This window comes from Entelurus aequoreus, linkage group LG03, assembly GCF_033978785.1.
Source record: "Entelurus aequoreus isolate RoL-2023_Sb linkage group LG03, RoL_Eaeq_v1.1, whole genome shotgun sequence".
NCBI lineage: Eukaryota > Metazoa > Chordata > Actinopteri > Syngnathiformes > Syngnathidae > Entelurus > Entelurus aequoreus.
Window position 1 is genome coordinate 73053604 of NC_084733.1, and position 24848 is coordinate 73078451.

At 39.6% G+C, this 24848-nt stretch overlaps 1 protein-coding gene across 2 annotated transcripts in view; it reads left to right on the forward strand.

Moving 5' to 3' along the window:
* The first annotated feature begins 2729 nt into the window (after positions 1 to 2729).
* Positions 2730 to 24848, forward strand: part of acanb (aggrecan b) — a 31551-nt gene continuing 9432 nt past the window's right edge. The window contains exons 1-4 of one of the 2 annotated variants that reach the window (XM_062042700.1): positions 2730 to 2817; positions 3552 to 3589; positions 8408 to 8464; positions 20259 to 20337. In XM_062042700.1, coding sequence (XP_061898684.1) covers positions 3587 to 3589; positions 8408 to 8464; positions 20259 to 20337 — 139 coding nt within the window. In that variant the 5' untranslated portion in view covers positions 2730 to 2817; positions 3552 to 3586. Of the gene's footprint in view, positions 2818 to 3551; positions 3590 to 8407; positions 8465 to 20258; positions 20338 to 24848 lie in introns of those variants that run through there. The other variant, XM_062042701.1, reaches the window with a different exon arrangement.

Consider the following 24848-nt stretch of genomic DNA (forward strand, 5'->3'; position numbering starts at 1 on the left):
ACATACTTAATATAAGTGTAACTAAGCCCCAAGAGAACTTGTTTCTGCTGACCTCTGCTGTATGTGGACAAAAAGTAATATTGTTGAGTGATCGGGTCCCAACTTTGACAATTTAGTCCGTAGTATTTCATTTTGTGGTAAAACGATGCAGAGTAGCTGTCAACAACATTGGCTCTTGAACGTGAATGTATTTATTCCTTTGGCTGGAGTCAACAGAAGAAAGCAATGTTAGCATCTCGCTATGCATGCCCATTGCACATGTGTGGAGCTTGAGCAACCTCTGTGACGGCAGACGTAAAGTTAAAGCTGACAAAGAAATTCAACTGCGGCTACAGATTGGTGTTCTCATGTTGGTGGGGGCTCTGTTAAGATTGTATATATCTGCGCTCTTACTCTGTGTGTTTATTGTAGAGGTTGGATGTTGTAGCGCATGTTCTCCACTTGGGGCGCTCTGGTGCTGTGTAGTGTTTAACACCGCAGCAGTTGTGTGTTCAACAGAAGAAGAAAATAAAGTATCCTCTGAGAGAGGACGTTGATGATCGAACTCGAATAAAGTGTCGTTCATGTGCACGCATAAAGAACTCCAATAAGCTCAAACACCTTAACAGGCTCCCGTTGTCGCACGCTGGAATACCTCCTTCTTAACCTCATCCCAGAGTTTCAAAACGAGACCTTCAGTCTGCAAAGGTTGCGTAGGACCAACATAGAACTAACAAAGTAATCCATTTAAAGAACGTTAGTAAGGAGTTAGTTTAGGGTGAAGGAAAAGGGAAAGGCCATAGTTATAAAAAAGACAAAGTGGGTTGTTACCTGTTGCTGATTTTTATTTTGAAGGTGGGACTGCAAATACAGGATGGGGCTGTGAAAAACGGGATGTGTTACAAGGAACGGACGTAAATAAAATAAAGACTTAGATTGTAGAACAAGCATTGTGGTCTGTATGAGGCCACATACATACAAAATTGACAAAGAAGAAATAAAGATAGCCTGCTTACTGACAACAACGTGAGGAGAGATGACATCATATCCGGTGAGCCTTGCGAAACTACGTGAATGGTCAATAAAACGCTGTCCAGAAACGCCCATTGTGCGTTCTTGTGTCATGATGGAAACGCACAGGCCGCAGCTGGACCCTTCCTCACAAAGGCTTTCTTGAATGTGACCCATATTCTAACTGTTGGCAATAAACATAATGAAGAGAGTCATAGGTATGCAAAGCTGTCGGAAATTGAAAACTAACAGTTCTCGAAAAAATATTCTTAGCTGGGAACATCAAGAATTTGCAAAAGCGGTCTTAAAATACCTTCAAAAGACTTGACTATATAGTAAGCCCTCTATGGCTGAAGAATACACAATAAAAGACCTGTGGAGGGCAGCAATATGCCTAAGACGAGTCTAGCCGGCTGGAAATCAAAGAAGAAGAAGAAGAAGAAGCTTTTGTCACGGCCCGGGCGCATTCCAATGCGCATTCATCTGTGCGCTGCGCTGAGCGCACCTCCAAGCCAGCGGCTGCAATCAATCAGCAATCTGTACACCTGTCGCTGATGAGCTCCCTGGGCTTCTTAAGCCAGAGCAAACCTGTGTTCCGGGCCAGAACGTAGCGACCTGTTCCGTACAGTAAGCCGACAATCTCTAGCTCTATGCACACTCTCTCTGTCTGTGTTTTTCCCCGTGTTCATTTGTCTCGTGTCCCTTGTCGTCATCCAGCAGCATTCCTCCGTTTCCTCATCACGAGCTGTGTGTCTCGTCTCCCCGTATTCCCTCTGGTTCCCCTGGCTGCTTCTTTGGATCTCAACCTCCCGCCTGGACACGGACTTTGACGCCTCGCTCTTGTCCCAGACCTCCTGCCTGTCTCTGGATCTCCGAGCTTGCCTTGCCCCTTTGGACTTCCGCCTCTCGCATACTTGCCAACCTTCAGACCTCCAAATTCGGGAGATTTGGGGGGGGGGGGGGGGGGGGGGGGGGTGGGCAGGGTCGGGGTTGGTTAAGGGGGAGGAGTATATTTATAGCTAGAATTCACTTAAATTCAGTATTTCTTATATATATATATATATATATATACATATATACAGTATATATATATATACACATATATACAGTATATATATATATATAAATAAAATAAATACTTGACTTTCAGTGAATTCTAGCTATATATAAATATGTATTTTATTATATATATATATATATATATATATATATATATATATATATATATATATATATATATATATATATATATATATATATATATATATATATATATATATATATATATATACATGTAAATAAAATAAATACTTGAATTTCAGTGTTCATTTATTTACACACATATACACACATAACACTCCTCTCTACTCATTGTTGTATTTTAAAGTACAATGCTTTGCAGCCAGTAGCACAGTTTTTGAAGGAGCGTAGGTATGGGCAGTGTAATATTCTGGGTTGGAGTCAACAACCAGGCGAGGTGACGGAGTTACGTCTCTTTACTTCATACTTCAAAACCAACTACCACACTTGCCGTCAGGGTGCGCAAAAAGTTACTTTTTGGTTGGCCAACGTTTTACGTTGTATTGCGCACCCTGACGGCAAGTGTGGGAGTCGGTTCTGAAGTTTGAAGTAAAGAGCGGACGTGACGACAGGCTGTCCTCACTCAGGTCCGCACGGACCTGGAGGGGGCGTGCCTTAAGTCCGGCTGGAAATCGGGAGAAATTCGGGAGAATGGTTGTCCCGGGAGATTTTCGGGAGAGGCACTGAAATTCGGGAGTCTCCCGGAAAATTCGGGAGGGTTGGCAGCCCTCTCGCTCAACACTCCTGGTAACACTCATGGTACACATAGTCACACACATACACGTTTTGGATTAGTTACACACTTAATTTCTTATTGTATATGTAAATAAATAGAGCTAAAACGACGTCCTGCATTCTGTGCCGTCTTCTTCCCCCTGTACCGTAACAGCTTTCTTAAAAATAATTGGGTGACTTCAATTTTGCTCAGTTAGAAGGCAGCTAATGTCTTGCTAGCCACCTTTAGCTACTTTGAGGCATGTTAAAGTTGAGATAGTTGAGTGTTGCATAGCATCGTTGTTTTAGGGGTTAGTGTTAAAGTCTTAGCCTAGTTAACTTTTGGCTAACAACATGATTTCTTATGAAAGACAAGAAGACAAAAGGGTTTTTTTTTGCATTCTAACATGTAAAAATTGGTTTGTTCTAGATAGCTAGCAATGCAGCTAAAGGAAGCAATCAATTCCACAGCTAAATCACTTTAAAAATGCTTTCAAAATTTGAGTTAAAATTACCACAAAGAACACTTATTGTTTCTGTGCTTTTGTTTCACTTGAGAGTATAGATTAAAGGCTGGTATTGCTAAGATTCTCTTTTGAGGTAAGTAAACAGAACACATCTAATACATCTTTAAATAGTGTAAGGGTGATTGTTATCTGTGCACACTGCTTTTGTATGTATTAGCTTCCCGTTCTAAATGTTAATAAGTATTTAGCTCCTGCTACCTTTTAGGTTTTTAATTCAATGTCCTATTGTTGCGGATGAAGAGGAAACAACTTGCTGGTGTTTGAGACACAACAAAATGGTGAGTCTGTAATTAGGTCCCAACAACAAGCCTTTTTTCTTTGACTTTTCTTCTTCTTAGTAGTGGCCTGAAGGGTAAAGCTCAATATTTCACAAAAGACAACATTTTAGAAAACACAACAACATGACAAAACACAGTGCTATTTCACATTACGTAAACTATAGAGACAACAGTTCTTGTTTGGTACACAACTCTTGCTAAAAATTAAGATGATTTGATTGGTAGTTTTACTGCCAGTCAAGAAATGACGTGTGCATGGCAGCTACACAGAAAGATAGACACTGCAAAGCACTTTTAGAACGTTACCAGATTGGGCGCTCTGATTGAGGATTGGTTCAGCAGTTTTTTGTGATCCATTTTTTTCCACAAAATATATTGCAAAATAAATTTATTGATCGCCATTTGGCTTCTATTAAAACATCCAATATCGAAGAAGAAGCTGTGTAGAACAAAACAGAATGGTCTTGGAAACTTCATTCTGCAAACGCACCCAACAGAAATGGAGCAGCAGAAGTTGCAGTCAAAATAGTAGAACAAGGCCTTGCTAACCTTGGTGATGTGGGAGTCCTGACTTGGGAAAAGTGTAGGGATGATGTTTGTTAAGAAATTATCGATGTCGATGCCATTATCGAATCCTCTTATCAAACCGATTCCTTATCTAATCTCTTATCGAATCCAGATAGGTTGTTGTGTGTGCACCTTGTGTGTGCACTGAGTTCCAAAAGCCGTAGATGTTATGTGACTGGGCCGGCACGCTGTTTATATGGAGGAAAAGCGGACGTGATTGAGGACAGCATGCGGACGTTAAAGGGTGAAGGTTTCAGGTGAGAGAGAACGCTAAAGGCACTCCCCAGTGAGCATATAGTGCTGCTATTTGCGTTTTAAATAAAAAAAATTGCAGACAAACACATCACCAACATGGACGAGGTGCCGCTAACTTTCGACATACCAGTGAAGCACACTGTGGAGAAGAAGGGGACCAGCACGGTAGCGAATCGATACGCACAACGGGGCAAGAGAAGTCGGCTTTTACTTTTGTGCTAGCTTGCTACGCTAATGGACAGAAACTGCCACCTATGGTGATTTTCAAGGGGAAGACGCTGCCGAAAGAAAAGTTTCCAGCTGGAGTCATCATTAAGGCATGACGAAGGAACTCCAACCGATGGACATGGGTGTAAACAGGACGTTCAAAGTGAAGTTGTGAGCGTATGTGAGCGATGGATGACAGACGAACAAAGCTTCACGAAAACTGGGAGGCAGCGTCGGGCGAGTTACGCCGCAATTTGTGAATGGATCGTGGATGTTTAAGCTAACGTGTCTGCTTGCACTGTTGTTCGAGCTTTCGCAAAAGCCGGCATCTTTTCCGAGGAGCCCCACGGCAACGAGACTGACTTTGAAAATGACGAGAGGGAATCTGGCGTGTTCGATGGAGAACTTGCCCAGCTGTTCATTTCAGACACAGAAGATAAGGACTTTGATGGATTTGTGGATGAGGATTGATCAAAAAATAATGTGAGTACATTGATAAATACTTCAATAAAGTACAACCGAACTCAGCTTTGCTCCTGCTGCCTTTTTAAAACAGCATCCATGCATGCTAGCGTATGTTTTAAGCTAGCGTATGTTTAACCATGCCTTCGCCCAAAAATACGCTGCGCCTTACTTATGCGTTAAATACAGAAATAGCACCTGTAACTGACACGGCGCCTTTTAATAAGGTGCGCCCTATGGTCGTGAAAATACGGTATAGTGGCTTTGATAACGGGAACCGGTTCTCAAAAAGGGATTCGAATCCATGGAATCGGTTCTTTTCTTATCGAAGCATCGGGAGAACCGATTTTCGAACTTCATTCCTAGAAAAATGTCAAACTTTTCGCTTCACAGCGAACAATCTTGCTAACCAGAGACCCATTGATGCGAGGGTACAGAGCCGAGAAAAATGCATAGAGTACATCAGTCGTAACATCCTTCTACTAGGTGCAATCAGTCCCCAAAGAAACTCTGATAAATTCAAGTTCGAAGGATACCCTTACAAAAGACTTCAATTCTTCAAAGCAGAGGTCAACAAGTTCAGGTAAAATGGTGTCAACTCCCCAGTCTTAACCTCTTTGTGAGACGCAAATGACTCACTAAAGAACAAAATGTCACAGTTGGGGAACATTGTTTGGGTGGATGACCAAAGTGCCCTAAGAGGGCAGTACATATTAGCCCGCGTCATCAGCGTCAACACAGATGGAAAAGGCTTTGTAAGAGATGTGCAAGTCAGGATTTCCCTAAGCTACAAAATACATTGCATCTCAGAAGCGAGGTGAATGCAAGGGTCAAACCCCAACGAGGGTTCTCAATAGGGATGTATGACGCCACATCGTCTTGGTACCTGTGGAAGAGCAAAATAATTTGTGAAGGACTGGTGTGACTTCCTTAGGTTCGAAAACCAGGAGGTCAAGTGGGAAGTGTTCGGTCAAATTTTGGAAACTGATGCCAATGATGATGAAATGTAGTATTTTTCTTTATGACGTTCCTGCAAATAAGAATGTTTGATGTGTTTGATTTTTGATACTAAGTGACATGCATAAGACATAAAGGAGGGACTTGTACAGAGTTAAGTCATTTGATGCAAATGCGACGGACAGAACTACAAAAAATGTAATTGTAATGAGAGAAGACCAGTGAGACCACTGGTATGCAATTACTATTGTTGGTCCTAAGATACAGCTAGAGATAAACACCATGTACACGTTTGTATATATACTGGACCAAGTGGGAGCACATAGCTGGCCACAAGATCACCTGGACCGAACTCTGGAAAGCGGAGCCACACCACTTTAAGTTCTTGGTCCAGTCAGTTTATGATGTCCTCCTAAGCCCTGCTAACCTGTTCACCTGGGCCCTGATAGACGCACCTGCGTGCCAGCTCTGTTAGAAAAGAGGCTCATTAGAACACATCCTCAGCTGCTGCTTATATTTATTCATTCGATTATTGTGTTGCAAATGTGTTCAAAATGGAAGCAAAGTCTACTCTCGTCTTGGCCATCAAATTATGTTGCTGTTGGAATGTAGTTAGATGCTGTTAGAATGAAGCCCTGCAGAGGTTGACCAGGACAGCGGAGAAGATTATTGGCCACCCTCCACCCTCCCGAGGACGTTGCTGGCTCTCACTGCCTCGGCAGAGCAAAGAAAATCCTGGCAGATCCGACCCTGGGAAAGCAGGACAGAGTTAAAAACTGTTTTTACCCGTAGGCTGGTAGAATATTGAATCAGTACCAATAGCTTACATGGCTTTTCACCGTTGCACTGCTGTTCATACTAGTATTCATGTATTTATTTTTATCAAGGTGTTTATTGTTTATATTGTTTTTCAAGTGCACATAACAGAATTACCACCTGTAATTTCATCATGCTGTCATGTTTGATGTCAATAAAGCGTTTTAATCAATTATACGTTACTGTAATGTTAGCATTGTAGCTAACGTAGCTATGCTAGTGTTGCAACCTTTGTGTTCTCCTGTCCCACTTCTTAATGTTACCTTGTTGTATGGCATCTATTATGTTGAACAGGTGCATAGTTACACTCTATAAGTAAAAAGTGGACAAAATAGCACATTAGAGCAGTGTTTTTCAAGCACTGTGCCGCGGCACACTAGTGTACCGTGAGATATTGTCTGGTGTGCCGTGGGAGAATGAGTAATTTCACCTAATTGGGTTAAAATTATTTTTTGCAAACCAGTAATTATAATCAGCAAATGTGCCGTTGTTGAGTGTCTGTGCTGTCTAGAGCTCGGCAGAGTAACCGTGTAATACTCTTCCATATCAGTAGGTGGCAGCAGGTAGCTAATTGCTTTGTAGATGTCGGGAACATGGTTTGTCGTGATCACAATATGCAGACGACAGCGGGAGGCAGCATGCAGGTAAAAGGATATCTAATGCTTAAACCAAAACAAAAAAAAGGCAAGTGCCGCTAAAAAAAGGCATTGAAGCTTAGGGATGGCTATGCTAAACGAAGCTAAAACTGAAATGGCTGCAAAGTAAACAAAAACAGAATGCTGGACGACAGCAAAGACTTACAGCGAGTGGAGCAGCAGACGGCGTCCACAAAGTACATCCGTACATAACATGACAACCTACAACAAAATATGAGCGCAAGACAAGAACTAAAACACTACACACAGGAAAACACCAAAAAACTCCAAATAAGTCACTGCGTGATGTGACAGGTCGTGACAGTACACCTACTTTGAGACAAAAGCTATAGTGATGCATGGTTGGTTATGGTTTGAATTCATATCCAACAATTGCGAGAGCAACTTTTTATGTATGTACTGTATGTAGCAACACACACACACCAATTACTGTACTTTAGTATTAGCTTATCCTTATTTTATATTTTTATTATCAATATTATTCATTTTTTTATGTTTCTGGTGGTGGTGTGCCTCGAGATTTTCTTCAATGAAAAAATGTGCCTTGGCTCAGAAAAGGTTTAAAAACACTGCATTAGAGAGTGAGACACACTCTATCTGGAGTCTCCTTAGCATTAGATATCCAGCATTAACAGTGCGACGGACAGAAAGTTAAGCACTTTTAAACACTATCATGGCACCTCTGGGACTACAATGGATGAGAAATGCAATACCTCTAATGTAGCATAATTGAATGTACAGTTTGGTATACTAAAAATGCAGTGAGCTTGACCTCAAGGAGTACGTCTCCCTCACCCTCATCCTTTCCTCCATCCCTCCTCCTTCCCTCCCTCCTCTTTTCCAGCATCTAAATGTGTGGTAGCGTTTGAATAAAGCTCCTTTCTGCTCTCCTACACAGGCAGCAGCCAGAGGCCCCCACAGTCGCTGGCACCGGAACTTCCAGAGCATCATAACGGTACGTTTGCCACTCAATACCTGGGAAGAACGGCTCATTTTGTGCTGGTATTGGAGCGCTCACCCCTTGGTTTAGAGTCCTTTTTTTAAGGTTTTAAGTTGTGACTAGATTGATTGCTGGAAGTGCTCACGGTTTGGATTATGTGCACTTTTCTGCAAGTCTAAACACATGGAAATTGATGGTAAAAGTGGTGAAATTGTTGTACCGACGTATGTTTGGCTAGTATGATTTTACGAATATTTTACAGTTTATGCCAGGTAAAAAAAAATCCAATCAATGACTGCTTTGTTTGGTGCCAATAATCAATACGCGACATTCTTTATTTTACCCCACCGACATCCGACTGAAAACTGAAAACTTTTTGTGCACAGCACCTTAGCAGTCTTGTAATGTTTGCCATCGGGGCGACGTCCCGTTGCTATGGTGACAACTGGCTCCTTGGGTTCCTTTTGAGAATTACAATTCGGGGATGTGAGGTCCAGACTTTTTTGGGGCAAATGGCTACTTAACGACAAAATATGAAGGATAAGCTAATACTAAAGTACAGTAATTGGTGTGTGTGTGTGTGTGTTGCTACATACAGTACATACAGTATGATGCGCTCATCCTTGGGAATGTGGAGTATGTGGTGCACCTTTAACCACCTGTGTGTTTTTCCTATCCATGTCTTGTTTCACTGTACAAGATGGTGTGTGTTCTCAAACATAAGCCTTACAGTATGTCTCTCTCTCACACACACACACACACACACACACACACACACACACACACACACACACACACACACACACACACACACACACACACACACACACACACACACACACACACACACACACACACACACACACACACCGTTTCTATAGCATCTTACGTGCACTGCCACACGTCCACCTGGCTGATCTGTGAGTGTTGCTCTATGTGTGTTCATATCAATGTCCACTCTGTTCTGTCACTCGGGAGGGTTCGTGGAAGTGGGGGTGGTTGGTGGGGGCAGAGGGTTTGAGGGGTTGGCGGTGGGGGTGCGTCCCCTCTCTGGATGCCCGCCCTGTGTTTACCTTGGCAGGATCGCACCCCTCCCAAAAAGCCCTGCCCCTGTCCGTAAGCAGGAACAAACCAGGGCCTCATTGGCCAAGAGCGGAACATACCACAGTGACCGGAGAGGGGAGCAGCCCCCTCCCCACCCCCCAATGAATGAACACACTGTAGGAAGAAAGTCCATCGTTAGTATACGTTTTAAATAAATATACTTCTTAAAGAGATTAAATAGCTTTAATCACATATTGTTTTACCCAATTTTCAAATAATTTTCTTAGGTTCGGCATGTACTGTATCTGCAGTGCCTAAATGGGCTAAACAAGGAGGCTTGAGGGTTCTTTATAGTTCCGCGTTACTTTAATCATCCTCAGACAATAGAGAATATTGTTGGAATTGTGTGAGGGAAAAACACAAGCTTACGAGAGTAAAGTTTGAATTGTACAACATTAAGGTTCACAATGAGGGGCAAAGTCTAAAAGTTAAAGGAATAAAGTTGTAATGTTACAGAAATAAAGTTGCATTTTTTTTAGGGAAAACAAATGCAAAACTACAAGAATGGAGTCATGATTTTTGTGATAAAATTGTGTTAGGGAAATGGGAGCAATGTTAAGAATAAAATAAAGAATCAAATCAGAAATTCATGGAAATAAGTCATAATGTTACAAAAATGAAGTGGTATTTTATTTTTTGCAAAACTACAAGAGTAAAGTCATAATTTTGTTACGATAAAAGTCAGAACAGTACACTGACAAAGTAATAATTAAGTGAGAGGGGAAAGAAAAGTTTCAAAGTTACGAGAACCACGTCAACATTTTGCGAGGAAAACAGAAAAAATGGAAATGTAATGAAAAACTGTAATTTTGTTAAGGAAATTGGAGCAAAGTTATGAGAATAAAATCGTAAGTTCATGGAAAACAGTGAGGGAAATAAAGTCGTAATATTACAGAAATAAAGTCGGATTTTTTGCAAAGCTACAAGAATAAAGTCATAATTCTGTTTTGATACAAGTCAGACTTGTACAAGTATAATGTTATAATTATGTGAAAGTGAAAAAAGTTTCAACGTTACAAGAATAACGTCGAAATTTTGCAAAGGAGAAAAGAAAAAAATGGCAAAGTTACGAGAAGTTGTAATTTATTCAGGAAAATGGTAGCAAAGTTACATGAACAAAATCGGAAGTTCATGGAAAAAAGTGAAGGGAATTAAGTTGTAACGTTACAGGGATAAACTTGTCATTTTATGGAGAAAATAAGTTACGAGAATATTGTTGCAAAAATTAGAATCGTGATTTTGCAACAATGAAGTCGGAATTTTGTGAAGCAAAAATTCTCAAATTCAGAGGATAAAGTTGTAATTTCTAAAGAACACTTGTAATTTTGTGAGGAAAAAATACAAATACAATGAGGAAAACGACTAAAGGTTAGGAGAATAAAGTCGTAATGTTACAAAAATGAAGTGGTATTTTATTTTTTGCAAAACTACAAAAGTAAAGTCATAATTTTATTACGATAAAAGTCAGAACAGTACAAAGTAATAATTTAAGTGAGAGGGGAAAGAAAAGTTTCAAAGTTACAAGAATCACGTCAACATTTTGCGAGGAAAACAGAAAAAATGGAAATGTAATGAAAAACTGTAATTTTGTTAAGGAAATTGGAGCAAAGTTATGAGAATAAAATCGTAAGTTCATGGAAAACAGTGAGGGAAATAAAGTCGTAATATTACGGAAATAAAGTCGGATTTTTTGCAAAGCTACAAGAATAAAGTCATAATTCTGTTTTGATACAAGTCGGAAGTGTACGAGTATAATGTTATAATTATGTGAAAGTGAAAAAAGTTTCAACGTTACGAGAATAACGTCGGAATTTTGCAAAGGAAAAAAGAAAAAAATGTCAAAGTTACGAGAAGTTGTATTTTATTCAGGAAAATGGGAGCAAATTTATAAGAACAAAATCGGAAGTTCATGGAAAAAAGTGAAGGGAATTAAGTTGTAACGTTACAGAATTAACTTGTCATTTTATGGGGAAAATAAGTTACGAGAATATTGTTGCAAAAATTAGAATCGTGATTTTGCAACAATGAAGTCGGAATTTTGTGAAGCAAAAATTCTCAAATTCAGAGGATAAAGTTGTAATTTTGTGAGGGAAAAATACAAATACAATGAGTATAAAAGTTAGGAGAATAAAGTCGTAATGTTACAAAAAAGGTCATAATTTCTTTTAAAAAAAAAAGATGCAAAATTACAAGAAAAAAGTTCCAATTATGTTACGATGTTGCGCTTTTGTTTTATTTCTTACACTGAACATAGAGAGCACAGTCTACCAAGTCAAATGCCTTGTGTGTTAAACATACTTGGCCAATAAAACTGATTCTTATTCTAAATGTCGATAATAATGTTATAATTACGTGAGAGGAAAAGAAGTTTCAAAGTTACGAGAATGAAGTCGACATCTTGCGTGGAAAACAGAAAAAAATGGCAAAATTATGATAGGTTATAATTTTGTTCAGGAAATGGGAGCAAAGTTGAAAGAATAAAATCGGAAGTTAATGGAAAACAGGAGAATGAAGTTGTAATGGTACAAGGCTTAACGTAATTTTATGAGGAAAAATGTTTCTAATATAACGTCAAACGGTGACAGGAATAAAGTTGCAAGGGAAATAGATTTTGCAGCAATAAAGTCTGAATTTGTTAAAAAAGTCGTAAAACACTTTGTAATTTTGTCAGAAAAAATCACGCAAAGTTTCCAGAATAAAGTCGTTATTTAACACAAATAAAGTCATAATTTTTTTAGAGTAGAAATATGCCAAATTACAAGAATAAAGTCATACTTTTGTTACAATAAATGTCAGAAGAGTACAAGAATAAAGGTGTAATTATGTGACAGGTAAAAAGTTACAAAGTCACGGGAATAAAGTTGCAAATTTGTTCGAGAAAAGTCAGAATTTCACGAGGAACAAAATTTCCGAGTTTTGAAAATAAAGTTGTCATTTTGTCGTGAAAAGCAGCGCAAAGTCATAAGAATAAAGTTGTACTGTTTTAAGAATGTTAAAATTTTGATTTAAGGATGAAAAAAGTTACAAAGTCACAAGTTGAAATGTTTTGAGGATACACTTTTTTTCCTTTTGTTGTATAAAAGTAACATAGTTGTTATGTAAAAAGATGCAATGTTACAACAATATTGTAGTAGGGTCGTGAGTCACAAACATACAAAGTTACAAGAATATGGGAGCAAAATTACAAGAAAGTTGTAAATCTGTGATGAAAATAATGGCAAAGTCATAAGATGTGTTTTGGTGGGTGCAAAGTTACAAGAAAAAAATTGGAATTTCATGTTAAACATTTTTCCAAAGTTAGGAGAATTCAATAGTAATATTACAGGGCGCGGCGCCGCTGCTGCCCACTGCTCCCCAAGGGGATGGGTCAAATGCAGAGGACAAATTTCACCACACCGAGTGTGTGTGTGACAATCATTGGTACTTTAACTTTAACTTAACTTTAATTTATGAGGAAAACAGTTACAAGAATAATGTTGGAAGGTTACAAGACTAAAGTCGCAATGCAGTGCGGGTCATAGAGTGGTGATTTTGCAACAATAACGTCTGAATTTTGTGAGGCAAAAAGTTCCCAAATTAGCGGATAGAGTTGTAACGTTTCAAAAAACACTTGTAATTTTGTAAGGAAACATCACACAAAGTTACGAGAATACAGTCACAAAAATTTTACAAAAAATTACAATTAAAGTTATAAGTTATTTGGAAAAATTGCAATGTTGCAAGAATTAGATCTCAATTTCATTAGAAATAAGTTAAAAAGTAATTATGAACAAAAAATAACAGTTGTAAAAAAATGTAAATTTTTTCTCGGAAAGTTCTGATTTTATTTGCACAACTTGACCACTTTCATCAGGTAATTATTAGTTTTTTTGCATTACTGATTAGCGATTAATTTCCTATATTTACACATCGTCTCGGTGGGTTGAATAACTACGTCCACTCGACGTAAAGATTTTGACTTGAAACGTCGTTGTTTGCTTTTAATGAACCCAGCCTGGATTCCAAAAAGGGGAAAAAGCATCCATTTCCTTTTTAGCCTAATGACCCATTCAGACCAGCAGCACGCAGGTGTTGACTTTGTGTTTATTATTGGAGAGACCTCTTTGCTTCTCTTATGTACTCCTCACCGTTTACGTCTCCAACTCGGGGGGAGGGGTGAAAAACCCAAAAAGAAGTTTCATTGTGCCTTGTTGGAAAGTATTTTTAGGACAACTGAAAATGTTGTCAGGTAAAAAAAAAAACTGCAGTAGGTGGAAAGTCGTCCCTAAAAATAAGAAGAGGAATACATCGGGTCAGCACGTTGCACACGACGTCACTGGTCCACGCTTTTTTGGACCGTCTCCTCGCACTGTGCGATGTTTCCAAGAAAACGTTCCCTCCCTGTCGGCAAATATTGCTCCGACAGTGTTCCCACTCTATGACGGGACTAACAGCAAACAACTTCATCCTTTTTATTGCTGCGTCACTTTGACTCGTGTTCCAGCAGACTGCCCACCTGTGGACACAATTTGTCACTGCGAGCTCTTGTGTCGGATGTACGCCCTGCGAGTGGGCGTGGCCTCCAGCACAAGGAGGCCTCAGTAGGGAACTATTCCGCACGTCAGCGCTGTGGAACGTGGAGATAAAATAAGCCATGCGGTAATCGCGCCTCCCCTGATGTGGTTTGGAGTCGGTGAATGCAGCATTGAATGACGACGACTGATGTTTGTGTACGTTTGGCTAAATGGCTATTAAGAGAAGAAAGAAGAAATACATGCATCCATACGGTGCCGCCACCACGTTAACGACCATTTATGTTTTCTCAGTGCCTTAGACACACAGAAAATATACACAAAAAGTCTCATCTGTCTTGTTGACTTAGGTTGAAAAAGGCAGTTAAATAAATAAAACAATATTGGCGGCACATGACTACCTATTATAAACATACAAAAAAATGCATTTCACGCGTAGCCAAATATTAATTTCTTAAAGACATACTGAAATGATTTTTTTTTTATTTAAACGGGGATAGCAGATCCATTTTATGTGTCATACTTGATCATTTCGCGATATTGCCATATTTTTGCTGAAAGGATTTAGTAGAGAACACCGACGATAAAGATCGCAACTTTTGGTATCTGATAAAAAAAAAAGCCTTGCCCCTACCGGAAGTAGCGTGACGACACCGGGGGAAGGACTGCTCATATTTTCCTATTGTTTACACCAGCAGCGAGAGAGATTCGGACCGAGAAAGCGACGATTACCCCATTAATTTGAGCGAGGATGAAAGATTCGTGGATGAGGAACGATAGAGTGAAGGACTAGATGCAGTGCAAGACATATCTTTTTTCGCTCTGACCGTAACTTAGGTACAAGCTGGCTCATTGGATTCCACACACTCTCCTTTTTCTATTGTGGATCACGGATTTGTATTTTAAACCATCTCGGATACTATATCCTCTTGAAAATGAGAGTCGAGAACACGAAATGGACATTCACAGTGACTTTTATCTCCACGACAATACATCGACGAAACACTTTAGCTGCGAAGCTAAAGTGATAGCCTCGTGCTTAACTGCATATAGAAACAAAATAAATAAATCCCTGACTGGAAGGATAGACAGAAGATCAACAATACTATTAAACCATGGACATGTAAATACACGGTTAATGCTTTCCAGCCTGGCGAAGGTTAACAATGCTGTTGCTAACGACGCCATTGAAGCTAACTTAGCAACCGGACCTCACAGAGCTATGCTAAAACATTAGCTATCCACCTACGCCAGCCAGCCCTCATCTGCTCATCAACACCCGTGCTCACCTGCGTTCCAGCGATCGACGGTGCGACGAAGGACTTCACCCGATCACAGATGCGGTTGGCGAGACAGAGGAAGTTAAGGTGAGTTCGGCAGCTAACGCGTCTGCTATCCATCTCTGTCTTTCTGGTTGTGTTGCTGTAGTCCGCCGCTAATACACCGATCCCACCTACAACTTTCTTCTTTGCAGTTTTCATTGTTCATTAAACAAATTGCAAAAGATTCACCAACACAGATGTCCAGAATACTGTGGAATTTTGAAATGAAAACAGAGCTTTTTTGTATTGTATTCAATGGGGTACCAATACTTCCGCATCAACTGATTCCGTCACGCGCATACGTCATCATATCTAGACGTTTTCAACCGGAAGTGTGGCGGGAAATTTAAAATTGCAATTTATAAGTTAACCCGGCCGTATTGGCATGTGTTGCAATGTTAAGATTTCATCATTGATATATAAACTATCAGACTGTGTGGTCGGTAGTAGTGGGTTTCAGTAGGCCTTTTAGTTATTATTAGAGATGTCCGATAATGGTTTTTTTGCCGATATCCGATATTGTCCAACTCTTAATTACCTATTCCGATATCAACTGATACCGATATATACAGTCGTGGAATTAACACATATTATGCCTAATTTTGTTGTGATGCCCCGCTGGATGCATTAAACAATGTAACAAGGTTTTCCAAAATAAATCAACTCAAGTTAGGAAAAAAATGCCAACATGGCACTGCCATATTTATTATTGAAGTCACAAAGTGCATTATTTTTTTTTAACATGTCTCAAAACAGCAGCTTGGAATTTGGGAATTTGAGAGCATGAGGAGGTTGAGGTGGGCGGGGTTGAGGTGGGGGGACAGCGGGGGGTGTATATTGTAGCGTCCCGGAAGAGTTAGTGCTGCAAGGGGTTCTGGGTATTTGTTCTGTTGTGTTTATGTAGTGTTACAGTGCGGATGTTCTCCCGTAATGTGTTTGTCATTCTTGTTTGGTGTGGGTTCACAGTGTGGCGCATATTTGTAACAGTGTTAAAGTTGTTTATACGGCCACCCTCAGTGTGACCTATATGGCTGTTGACCAATTATGCCTTGCATTCACTTGTGTGTGTGAAAAACCGTAGGTATTATGTGATCGGACCGGCACGCAAAAGCAGTGCCTTTAAGGTTTATTGGCGCTCTGTACTTCTCCCTACGTCCGTGTACCACTACGTACAGCGGCGTTTTAAAAAGTCATAAATATTACTTTTTGAAACCAATACCGATAATTTCCGAACCGATACCGATCATTTTCGATATTACATTTTAAAGCATTTATCGGCTGATAATATCGGCATATATTATCGGCAGCCCGATATTATCGGACATCTCTAGTTATTATAATAAGTCCAAATACTTTAAATACACTCAAAACAGAGGTTACATGCAAAAAAAGAAGAAGCTTTTTTCATATGTTACACTTTGAGAGTGCTTCTTAATTGTTTTCTGTTGCCCCGCCCCCAGTATGAAATACTTGAAATACACTCAAAAAACAGAGATTATATGCAAAGAAAAACAAAGTTTTTCCTATGTTACACTTTTGACAGTGCTTCTTAATTATTGTTAATTATTATATCTCTTGCGCCCCAGTAAGAAAAAAACATTTCGCACACCCCTGACTCTCATTCGTGTATAAATAGTATCATTTAATATGGGCTCCTACATCAACATATGAGCATCAACATCAACAATATGATTTGCCTGAGTAGCTGGACAGGACAAAAAAAAAAAAAAAAATTGTATAATTTGTCCATAAAATTGTTGTAAGGACACCTCTGCATAACGTTGTAACTAACAATTAACAATATCAATATTAACATTGTTTTTTAGTCTGGAAAAGAAAAGATTTCAAGTGCATCAATTTGCCTGAAATTTAAAAAAATATATATTCTTATTTAAACTATAAACATTTTTTGACCTAATTGAACCGTTTGATACTGAAAATTTTATATTAATAAACTAAATGAATAATAATGACTTCAAACTGCATCAGCAACATTAGGAGGACAGGAGCACAATATATAAAACCCTTTAACCTACAAAACGAAAATGAGTAAAACAATTTGTGCAAATTTTTTTTAAATAACAATGAGGAATTCAGGATTAGTGGCAACAATGAGCAAGTTTTGTAGTGCACAGCTCTTTGTAGCATAATAATGCATAATTCTGGTAAAGCATGTTCCCCTTGGGTGGAGGGGTGCCGCTCAATTATTTGCGAAGGACTGCACTATCACATAACAGTTTTATTTGACATCCACTGTAGTGGTGTATTGAGGCAAATAATAAGATCTACCCTATAAATCAGGGATGTCGAACATGCGGTCCGCGGGTCGGATCAGGCCCCGCGAGATGAGTTTGCCAAGTGTAAAAATTAGCTACATTTTCAAATGAAAGAAACTGCTGTTCTGAATGTGTCCACTGGATGTCGCAATAGCAATTCTGTTAGGCAAGCAAATAGTTTATACCAAGCAAGTATACCAAGTAAGAGGTACACGGTAAAGCGGGGCTGCGACTCCTCCCCCTCAACCTAACGTAAAACAACCAGGAGTGAATACAAAAATGGTAACTCACACTTAAAATGTGGCATTAAACACTGCACATTGATACAGTTCTGTGAAAATGACTGTCTTCTGTGCCAATTTAAAGAAAGTGAAATGACAAATTAGGCAAATAATACATAGAAACGTTTTTATTCATGCTTGATTTTGTTTTTTGTTCAATCCGAGGTGGGCTGTGATTTCAAATTTAATTGCTTTGTAGATACACTGAGACATAGTGTAAGTTCATTGTGCTCTTTGTGGTGTTTTTGAAACTGCATCAATTTTTCCTCAGAAGTAGAGATGTCCGATAATATCGGCAGTCCGATATTATCGGCCGATAAATGCTTTAAAATGTAATATCGTAAATTATCTGTATCGGTTTCAAAATGTAAAATGTATGACTTTTTAAAACGTCGCTGTACGGAGTGGTACACGGACGTAGGGAGAAGAAAAGAGCGCCAATAAACCTTAAAGGCACCGCCTTTGAGTGCCGGCCCAATCACATAATATCTACGGCTTTTCACACACACAAGTGAATGCAAGGCATACTTGGTCAACAGCCATACAGGTCACACTGAGGGTGGCCGTATAAACAACTTTAACACTGTTACAAATATGCGGCACACTGTGAACCCACACCAAACAAGAATGACAAACACATTTCGGGAGAACATCCGCACCGTAACACAACATAAACACAACAGAACAAATACCCAGAACCCCTTGCAGCACTAACTCTTCCGGGACGCTACAATGCACACCCCCCGCTACCCCTACCCCGAAACCCCGCCCACCTCCTCATGCTCTCTCAGGGAGAGCATGTCCCAAATTCCAAGCTGCTGTTTTGAGGCATGTTAAAAAAAAAAACAATGCACTTTGTGACTTCAATAATAAATATGGCAGTGCCATGTTGGCATTTTTTTCCATAACTTGAGTTGATTTATTTTGGAAAACCTTGTTACATTGTTTAATGCATCCAGCGGGGCATCACAACAAAATTAGGCATAATAATGTGTTAATTCCACAACTGTATATATCGGTATCGGTTGATATCGGAATCGGTAATTAAGAGTTGGTGTGGAGTTGAAACTCAGTGTGAATGAAGTGTCCCTGCCCTGGAAGTAAGGAGCTGTCTCCTCCTTAATCTTACTCCTTGGTGAAGTACCAGAAAGAACTACATTTCCCAGAACACCAAGGTCAAGATGGCCACCAATTGGCTGATTCAAGGCAGCTGTTAAGGAATGGTGGTGCTGTCTCATTTCATGCAAGCAAGCAGAGCGGCAAGACGCAAAAATCTACAAGATCCATCTTTAAAAGACTTCCAACACACCAATGGTTAACAAACTGATTGAATGAAGATCAACAGAAAAGAAACCAACAAAGCCAAAAAGTTGGATAAATAAAGTTGATCAATTGGAAATCCGAGTTGTCCTGGTGTCCTTTACGGAGTCAATAAGTGGAACTTGACAGTTGTTACTATCTACTATTCCCCTATCTACTATTCAACCCCAACTATTCACCTATTCTGCTATTCAGCTATTCAACCATCCCACTATTCCACTATTCAACTATTCATTCTGTTCATCCATTCATTTACATCGATAACCCACTTTATTTTACTGCTTCAAATCAAACATCAATAAATCACAAGGAAAAAGGATCGAGTTGTCCCTTTGAGTCCTTCTTGAGTCCAACTGGCCCTTTCAAGTTTGGGCACGGCTGTGAAAAACCTGGAGAACTTGACAGTTGGGCAATATCGAATTTCGGATATCTGCAAAAAAGCCATTATCGGACATCTCTACTCAGAAGTGTTTTGTCAAAAGGATTATTTGTGATACGTACATTTTCAGGATGTGCTTGTTCTACCTTGGGCCAAAAAAATACCAAAGAAAACTATCTGAAGTTGTCATAGTGGTATTTTTAGGTTATTATGCCATGATTTTACCCGTCCGGCCGAGGTGGGAATAGATTTTCCTCCATGCGGACCCTGAGCTTGTTGACTTTAATAACACATTTTATACATACAGTCAAACATTGAAAGACCTTTAGACCAGTTTCCTTTGTAGAGGTGAGACAAAAAATGTGGCAAAGCATTCAAACTGACTGAACCGTACGTCGCCCTCTTCTTATTTGAGGCACTTAAGACATTTCCTGTACTCGACGACACAGGCGTTCGTTCTTTAGCGAGAGCCTGAATGACATCAGAGACGCCACAAAACTCCCTGAGTAAATGTGAAATACATCCCGAATAACAGGGAATGTAAATGTACACAAAAGCTGCAAGTTGTTGTCTTTGTTGTTCCTGCACAGGTTTTCTCATTTTTACATGTTTTTAGGTGAAGATGACCTCCCTACTTCTGCTGTGTACGTCTTTGCCCTTCATCTTGGCAACAACTACATTCCAACACCAGGATGGTACGTCAAATATATACATACTGACCAAAACAACGTGACCCTCAATAACAAATATTCAAACTATTGCAAGTGCACTATTACTTATTCAAAGGACTCCATCCTTTGCCTGGAGTAGATGTTATGTTCACGGACAAATGAAGACTCTTGAACACTTCTTTTAGGTGAACGATGAGAACTGTTTGACAGTTCCCAGGCGTTTGCGCATCTCATTAAACAAGAATAAAGTGGCCACAGGTCATGTCTTGTGTGAGTGCATTTCCTGTGTTCTGGGTCTATTTCCTGTTTTGCGCTCCTATTTTGGTTTCAATTCCTGTGTGTCTGCCTGCAGTAATTTCATCACTGTTCCTCAGCGCCGTTCTCCTCGCCTGCCTTTGATTAGTGACCAGGAGACTCACCTGCTTCTGACCGCTAATCAGAGAGCTTTATAAGCCAGCCTCACTCCTTGGTGGGTGCTGGACAGTGCCGGCCCAAGCCTCCATGGGGCCCTAAGCAAAATTTGATTTTGGGGCCCTCTATTTTTGCCAATAATATTGATTGTTGATCATTCACACTAGTGTTGGGTTGATGAGGCCTCATGAAGCGTTTCGACACATTGCAAAACTGTATTGATACTGTGTCGATACTGTGTCACTAAATACTGACATCTGCTGGACATTAAAAATCCCTACAGGCAACCTCTGGACTGACTCAACTGACACTGATTTTATGACTTAGTATATACAATAATATAAACCAAGTCATTGTATTTCATTTAGGATTATTTCATATCTTCATTTAAATAAAAATATATTTTTATCTTTTTTAGATACAGTCAAATAATGTGAACATGTATCGTGACTAGGATGGCAGAAGGTGGGGATTGAACCCCAGTAACCAGCAACCCTCCGATTGCTGGCACGGCCACTCTACCAACTTCGCCACGCCGTCATTCCTGTATCTTCTCTAGTAACAGTAGTGATGGGTCCTGCAACACAGATGCATGCGTCAAGCTCATAGAGCGAAACCCTGTTTCGGTGCGCGTACCGCTTTTAGAAAGTCACGTGACCGATCATGAGCTGCTTTGGTCAAGTGACCGATACGCGAACTGTATCGCACTGACGCCTCCTCTGTGCCCTGTGAGCAACGTTCCCTCTAAGGTGCGCGCCTGCGCAATTGCGCAGTGCTCAAGCGTCCTCCGCGCACACCGTGCGCCGCACAGCCAATATATGCCGCGCACCAAATCAAACCCATCTGAATTCTAAACAAACTAAACACATTTATTCTGTGTAATTTTGAAATGCAACTTTGAGTGACAGTGACAACAAGCGGCCCTAACGGTGTTCGTCAACAACACGCATTGCGCCGCTTCCTAATAAACACAGTTTGGCGCGCAGGAGTCAGTGCGATACAGTTCATGAGCGGTCACGTGACCAGAACAGCTCATGAGCGGTCACGTGACCAAAACAGCTCGTGTTCGGTCACGTGACTTTCTAAAAGCGATACGCGCACCGACACAGGGTATCGCTCTATGAGCTCGACGCATGCGCCGATGCATCGGTGTTGCCGGACCCATCACTAATTCACACACCTACTATAAACTCATTGCGGCTCTGGCAGTGTTGTTTACATTATCCTATTGTCAGCCTGGTATGTCTTTACAAATGACATGTCATTTATAAAGATATGGGGGTGGCCCAGTTAAGAACATAAATAATACCAATGAATGAACGAATGATGTCCAGAGTGCCACATATGGTTCCTAATCTTAAAATGTAGAAAACATTCAGCTACAAGAGTGGCCTGGGGTTGAACAGTCCAAGTGATAAAGCTTTGTATTTACAGTAAAAGTGTCATCTTGTCTCATCAGTCTTGTACATATTAGTCTTTAATTACTAGTTTATATTTTTAGTTAATTGTTCATATGTAATGTTTACTTTGTACAAAGAGAGCGCAGTCCACTGAAGTTAAATTCCATGTGTGTTAAACATAACTGGACAATAAAGCTGATTCTGATTCACTTTATTATTGCACCTATGTTGACCCAATCCCGCTGTCCCTCGGCTGCCAGTTTTAAGGACTTTTTGGAAAATAATTTGCAGCAAAAGCAATAGACTGCATCTTTACTTCTTGAAGAAGTCAGCCAGCTACGCTTGACTTTTTCCCCATTGACTAGCTGTCTGTAGGTATAATGATAATGAAAACTTCGGCCATCATGCCGTTTGGGGAATGAAAAGTTCTCCTTAATAGACAGTGGTCCTCTGATCACCTGCTCAGTCCTGTCTGAATCTGAGAGTAAAGAAGGCCACTCAGCTGGGTCAACTGGCAGAGCTGATGATGGTCCATGGTGTGAAGGGGACGTTGTGGTGGAAGTTGCTGAGGAAGTGACCAAAGAAAGACAATGACTAAAAAAGAAGGACCTATAAGGTCATTAAATTGCACTGTTGGACATAATTATTAATCTCAGAATGTTCTGCAGTACAATGAGCAATTATAAAGGGTGTTTTGCAGTTAACTTACTAGATAAATCAGCTGTGGTTTCAGACATGGAGGGGACAGTGGGCACAGAGGATGGAGGTGTGTGAGAGAGCACTGTAGAGCAGTGGTTCTCAAACTTTTTTTGTCATCCCCCACTTTGGACAAGGGGGAGTTTTCAAGCCCCACCTGCCCCCATCGCCCCAACAGAACGCTAATGCCAAGCTTAACATTTTCAAATTTATCGAACATCAAGTAACATCAAGTTTTATACATTCAAACTCAATAACATAAAATAAAATCAAGTTCAATAATAAATAAAATAACTGTGCAGCTGTGGTATAACTTGCATCAAGTTCAATATCAAATAAAATAACTTGCATCAATTCAATAATAAATAAAACAAAAGTGTTATAACTTGCATCAAGTTCAATAATAAATCAAAAAAAGTGTTATAACTTGCATCAAGTTCAATAATAAATCAAAAAAAGTGTTATAACTTGCATCAAGTTCAATAATAAATCAAATAAAAGTGTTATAACTTGCATCAAGTTCAATAATAAATCAAATAACTTGCATCAAGTTCAATAATAAATAAAACACAAGTGTTATAACTTGCATCAAGTTCAATAATAAATAAAACAAAAGTGTTATAACTTGCATCAAGTTCAATAATAAATAAATAAAAAAGTGTTATAACTTGCATCAAGTTCAATAATAAATCAAACAAAAGTGTTATAATTTGCATCAAGTTCAATAATAAATAAAACAAAAGTGTTATAACTTGCATCAAGTTCAATAATAAATCAAAAAAAGTGTTATAACTTGCATCAAGTTCAATAATAAATCAAATAAAAGTGTTATAACTTGCATCAAGTTCAATAATAAATCAAATAACTTGCATCAAATGCAATAATAAATGAAAATAAAAGTGCCACTTTGCAATCTTTGCCAAAAAAAGGAGGACAGGGCAAGTGAACATGAGTTTTACAGTACTCCAGCATTAGTGGCTGCAATGAGCCTGTTTTGCACTGCACAGCTTTTCAAATCGGGGTTGCAGGCTTGACACTGCCACTGTTAAAACCTCATTGAATTCGGGGCTGAGCTGCCTTGACGCGAGTGTTTCCCGGTGAATGACACATTGTGTCCAATGCACATTTGGCGCAACCCTCTTTATTAGAGCCTGCAGCCCGTTTCTTGACTTTGCCATGCGCGCCATCAGAGCAAAAGCCCACACAGTTTTCCCATTTAAGGTTGTGTTCTTTGAGGAAACTGTCCATTATCTTGAACAGCTCATCAGCAGTGGCTCTATTTTTTATGTATTTGCAAAACAGCAAATCCTCGCACAGTGACTCGCCATTCACAAAGCTTCCGCTTAGCCCCGCCCCCATTAGTTACTGTTGCTGTCTGTCAAACTTTCGCTCCTACCTAGAAATGTAAAGCATACAGGAAAAATAAGTAATTTCACAGACAGAATCACAAAGTGATTTCCAGTGTGTATAGAAAATGAAAGCATAGTAAAAAAAAAAAAATCTAAGAATATAATAATAAAAAAATAAAAAAAATAAAAGTGAAATGTCCTCCCGTTCCTCGCGCCCCACCTGTCATGTCTCTATTCCCCACCAGTGGGGCGCGCCCCACACTTTGAGAAACGCTGCTGTAGAGGATGGAGATGGACTTAAGATGAAATACATACATACATACATATAGGCACACATATTAATGAGATACTTTGACTATATTAATTTCCCTTCAGGTGTAATGTTTATACTAAGAAATTAAATGTATACTGTATGGTGACAGTCTTTTCCTCACCTGATTCTGTGCCTCCAAAGTATTTTAACAATGCTCCTGGGGAAGTTTCACATAACTTATGAGTTGATGTAAAAAATAATGTTTATTTCACTCACATAAATTACCGTGCTCTGCTGCAAACAATTTGTGCAAACAACATATCTCACTAGTAACCTGATGCTAAAAACATATTGCTAGCACCGCGCTAGTTAGCTAACGTCACCTAGCTAAAGCTAATTACAGCTACAAATCTCTTTGATAAACTT